The sequence below is a fragment of the Teleopsis dalmanni genome, chromosome X, assembly GCF_002237135.1.
Source record: "Teleopsis dalmanni isolate 2A chromosome X, ASM223713v2, whole genome shotgun sequence".
In the NCBI taxonomy this organism is placed as follows: domain Eukaryota; kingdom Metazoa; phylum Arthropoda; class Insecta; order Diptera; family Diopsidae; genus Teleopsis; species Teleopsis dalmanni.
In genome coordinates this window covers 100,375,853-100,380,896 of record NC_051848.1, presented here as the reverse complement: position 1 = coordinate 100,380,896, position 5,044 = coordinate 100,375,853, and the positions used below count along the sequence as shown (strand labels likewise).

At 32.1% G+C, this 5,044-nt stretch overlaps 2 protein-coding genes across 2 annotated transcripts in view; one reads left to right on the top strand and one right to left on the bottom strand.

Annotated features, from left to right (window-relative positions):
* The window catches only part of LOC119688829 (splicing factor U2AF 50 kDa subunit-like), a 3,104-nt gene extending 491 nt beyond the window's left edge, over window positions 1-2,613 (top strand). Inside the window, exons 2-4 of the mRNA XM_038103493.1 lie at window positions 1,830-1,952; window positions 2,009-2,125; window positions 2,189-2,613. Of these exons, the coding sequence (XP_037959421.1) occupies window positions 1,830-1,952; window positions 2,009-2,125; window positions 2,189-2,530 (582 nt within the window). The 3' untranslated portion in view covers window positions 2,531-2,613. The remainder of the gene's footprint in view (window positions 1-1,829; window positions 1,953-2,008; window positions 2,126-2,188) is intronic.
* Window positions 2,614-2,640: 27 nt separating this feature from the next.
* Window positions 2,641-5,044, bottom strand: part of LOC119688828 — a 3,326-nt gene continuing 922 nt past the window's right edge. The window contains exon 2 of the mRNA XM_038103492.1: window positions 2,641-2,679. Coding sequence (XP_037959420.1) covers window positions 2,641-2,679 — 39 coding nt within the window. The remainder of the gene's footprint in view (window positions 2,680-5,044) is intronic.

Genomic DNA, 5,044 nt, shown 5'->3' with positions numbered 1-5,044 from the left:
CAAGCGTAATAGTTCGCCTCGTGTTTTAAATATTCTTGTAATATCTATTTCTCTGTACTTGGAATTAAAATAATTGTTATCCTTCAAATCGTAATTTAGTTTACTGTACGTTGATCTCGTTAGGCTCGTTCTCGCAGCGTACTCGAATTGTACTCGTTCTTTGCTTGTTTGCTTACTTATTATAGCTTCTTGCCATATTTTCCAGGATCTAGTCTCTTGTATTTGTAAAGGTTCATCTAATTCTGTTGCCATATCCATCCAGTTTTTGAAAAATAAGGTTTTATTGCTTAATAATTTTTGAGTTACTATTTTTGTCAGACGACTTTCCTTTAAAACTAGTATTCGATTTATATATTTGAAATGTTGTCTAAGCGTGTTTATATGTAACGACGGTAATCCAGTTTCCAAATGTAACATATAGTTCGGTGTGTTTATTGGTAAATGAAATGCACGTTTAATGTAGTTCCTTTGTAATTTTTCCAGTTCTTCATATCTCTCCACACCCCAAACTTCTGCCCCATATGTTACTATAGTTCTAACTGCCGTCTCGAAAACTTTATGTTTCACCGCTGGACAGACTTCTTTGTTCCCTAAGAGTTTACGCCAAGTACTGTTTACTGCCAATTTACCTTCTTTTAATTTCTCTAAGATGTGTTTACCGAAACATGTATTATAAGTTATCCATATCCCTAGATACTTAAATTGGTTAACCACCTCTATGTATTCTTCCTCCAACCGCCATTTTTCTTCAGCTCTTAGTTTTCTTGCGTATTTCCTGAATATCATGATTTTCGACTTATTAATATTTATTTTTAAACTCCACATTTTACAATATTCATTCAATTTATTAATACGATAATTAATACGATATCATCTGCATACATTAAGATTTTTAAGCCCACTCCACCAAATTCTATACCACCGGGTAAAATTTTTGTCAAGTCGTCTAGAAACAGTGCAAACAGCAAAGGACTCAAAACGCACCCCTGTTTTACTCCCATATTTGTTCTAAACCATTCTGATAATTTATTGCCATCCCAGACCGCAGCATTACTTTCCCAGTAGAGGCTTCGAATCATCTGAATTATCTTCGTTGACAAACCAATATTACTTAGTTTATAAAACAATGAGTTTCTATTTATGGTGTCAAACGCTGCTTGGAAATCCACGTAAAAAACATATAGCTTCTTTTCATTCTTTATATACGTTCTTGCTACATTTGTCAATATAAAAATATTATCTATAGTTGAGTATTTTTTTCTGAAACCCATTTGATATTCACTGATTAGGCCATGTTCATCTACCCACTTCTGTAATCTATTAGCTATTACTGTAGAGAATATTTTCGCAATTGTGTTTAGAAAAGATATCCCTCTATAATTACTTGCATGATTTTTATCTCCTTTCTTAAAAAGTGGAAAAATAATTGATGATTTAAATTCTTTTGGCGCTGACGTGTTTTCGAATATGTGAGCGAAGACTTGCGTTAGTTTTTGTGTCAGCGAGGGTGTAGCATACTTAAAAAATTCTGCTGGCACACGATCAACGCCGGGAGCTTTGTTTTGTTTACAGCAGTTAAGAGCATCTTGCACTTCCTCTATTGTTATTTTTTTATCTAGTTCTTCAATTCTTACATACGGCAAAGCATAGCTGAAATTATATTCATGTATTTTACAGTTAAGTAGTTTTTGAAAGTGTTTTGCTAGTAAATCAGCGTCTAGTTTCATACTTTTAACATGATTTGCACCATTTATTTTCCTTATTTCTGTCCAAAAATCTTTACTGTCTCTTGCTAATGTAATACCAAATGTTGTTTTTATATTCCATAGGTTAAGGAACTTTTGCTATCCTTTGGCTATCTGCGCGCATTTAATTTAGTTAAAGATTCCGCAACTGGATTAAGTAAGGGTTATGCATTCTGTGCATATGCGGACTTAAACGTAACTGATCAAGTAAATAAAAGTTCAAATTTAATGTTAATTAAATGTTAAACAAATTTCTTATGAAGGCAATCGCTGGTTTAAATGGAATGCAATTGGGAGACAAAAAACTAATTGTGCAACGAGCTAGCGTGGGTGCTAAAAATGCAGCGCTTAACATTTTAGCCACACCCGTAACTTTACAGGTCGTTAAGTAGAATTTGAGAATAAATTTTTAAACGTACATTTTCACATGTTTAAATTTATAGGTTCCAGGCTTAACAACTGTAATCAGTGCTGGACTATCTACTGAAATTTTATGCCTGTTTAATATGGTAACACCTGACGAGCTACGTGATGAGGAAGAGTACGAAGACATCTTAGAGGATATCAAGAACGAGTGCAATAAGCATGGAGTTGTACGCAGTATCGAAATTCCACGTCCAGTTAAAGGTGTAGACGTACCTGGTTGTGGTAAAGTGTTTGTGGAATTCAACTCTATACTTGACTGTCAGAAAGCGCAACAAGCCTTGACAGGACGCAGATTTAGTGATCGAGTTGTAGTGACTTCATATTTTGAGCCAGACAAATATCATCGCCGAGAATTCTAATTACTTTACGTGTTCAATTTTTAACTCTTAATAGGTATAAGATAAATACTTTTTGATTAGAAATTGTGGAATGACAACTTAAAAATTCAGTCAATTGTTTCTACTAAAACTTATCGAATATTAATAAGTTTCATTTTCTCATTAATAGACTTGAATACACATATACTAATAAACTTAATACTTGTATAGTAATAAAATTTCATTTTTTTTAATTAATTTTTATTTTTATTATTATTGTTTTTAATATCAAATATCATTTTATTATTTGCTTATACAACAGTAAAGCTTGAAAGTTTTAATATATGAAATTGGTATGCTTAAGGTAGTTTCAGAAGAACATTAGTATTATAATAAATTATTTAATTAATTAAGCTTTTAGATAAATATATTTTCATTAGAAAAAAATATGATGTAATTTAAAAAATTTACCAATTGTATTTATTAAAAATATAGTTATCAATAACTAATGTTAGTCTGATTAATAGACACACAACTGAAACTTTTTATGAGGCTTATTAGGCATTTCTAATATATTTAGTTTTATTTTATCATTGAGGTTTCAAAACTTTCTAGCTTTAATATAGTCTTAGTGGGTCTATATGATATTACCTGAAAAAATTGCGTACGATGTGGTTGTGTAAAGGAAGTGCGAAAAGGGAAGGGATTGTTTGAGAATAAGGGCGGATTATGGAGGAGTGAGATTTTTATTGAAGCTAATCTGGGCTGGGGTGTAGAAACTCAGCGATTTAAATTGGATGGAGCTGAAGTTCAATGAGACTCACATTGGGAGTAGAGCTGCAGTTAGTGTAGTAAATTAGTGTGCTTAAGGAATTGAAAGAACAATAGAAATAAAAAGCATCGAAGCAGTAGAAAACGCATTAAATCAAGATGTTTATCAAAACTATAGGGACATGTACAAGACAGCAATGTTCAGTATATCTTTTATAATTCAAAGTATCAAATAAATACTAAATGCACTAAATTGTTGGTATCTATTGAGTGCAAAATAATTTTCAATAATGCCAATATTGACATTATTTGATATACATAAACACAGAATAGAGCCTCTGTAATAAATTTGATCTGCTTCAAAATTATTTATTTGACTTATAAAAATAATATATTTATTAAATACTTATATTTGTGACCAAAAATTATTATTATAATAATTTGTTACCGGGCTAATTGGTCAAATTTTAATATAAATAAAAAGTCACTAATTTATTATTTATATTTAAAAATCGTTTATATTTTATTTCCGATATTTCGACTATCTTCGATAGTCATCTTCAGGGAAAACTACACAAAATATAGGATGTTCACATTTTTATAGCGGATTATAAAGAAAAATCATACAATAAATACAATAATAATGATGACAACAAGAGAAAAAACAATAATAAAAATACAAAAGAAAAATTAAAATTATAAAAAAAATTTATAAAAAAAACAAAAAAAGCTTTACAAACATCCTGTGTCATTTGTTTATAATATTCCTATAAGCCTGAGCACAGTTGTCCGTATCAGTTTTATAATTAAGTCTTATATTATTGGGCACTTGAAGTATTGAGAGCATTTCTAGAAAGTACCTCTTATTATGGTTCCTTTCTTCATATAAAATTTTTGCCTTATCAAAATCAGGTTCATGTTTATGCTCCATACAATGCACAGCCAATGCTGTATTGGCTTCAGCACCACTTTTATTTTTGAAACTGTGTTTACATTGTGACCGAAAAGTTTCCGGTCATAAATAAATAAAACGCAAAATTCTTAATCTTCATCAATATTTATTTTATCTCCTTCAAAATATGCTCCATTAGAAGCGATACACAAATGCCAACGTTTCTTCCAATCATCAAAACATTTTTTATAGGCGCTTTCCGGTATGGCTTTGAGTTCCCTCTGCGAATTCTGTTTTACGTCTTCTATGGATTCAAAACGCGTTCCTCTGAGTGGTAATTTGAGTTTGGGAAACAGGAAAAAGTCACACGGTGCAAGATCAGGTGAATACGGTGGCTGTTCGATGGTATTTATTGAATTTTTGGCCTTAAAATCGTTGATAATGTTGAACAAATTGAGGTGAATCGGAACAAGCCGGGCGTTGACACGTCGCATACACAAATTGTCCACCAAAATCAAACGAGCCATCTCACGACCGATGCCTAGCTCTCGTGCTATCTCTCTAACACTCACATGAGGATTTTTGAACACGATTTCCTTTGCCTTTTCAATGTTTTCGTCGGTGGTAGAGGTCGAAGGTCGTCCAGAACGCGGCATGTCTTCGACGGTCGTACGACAGTCCTGAAAGGCTTTGTACCACTCATAAACTTGAGTTTTCGATAAAACTGATTCCCCATAAGCCTTTTGTAGCATTCGCAACGATTCTGCACACGAAATTTCGTTCGAAAAACAAAATTTGATGCAAACTCTTTGTTCAATATTTTTTTCCATTGTTTTTTTCGCAACGCACTACTGAGGTGAACTGGTTTCAACAGCTGCCGTAAACGAACTGTC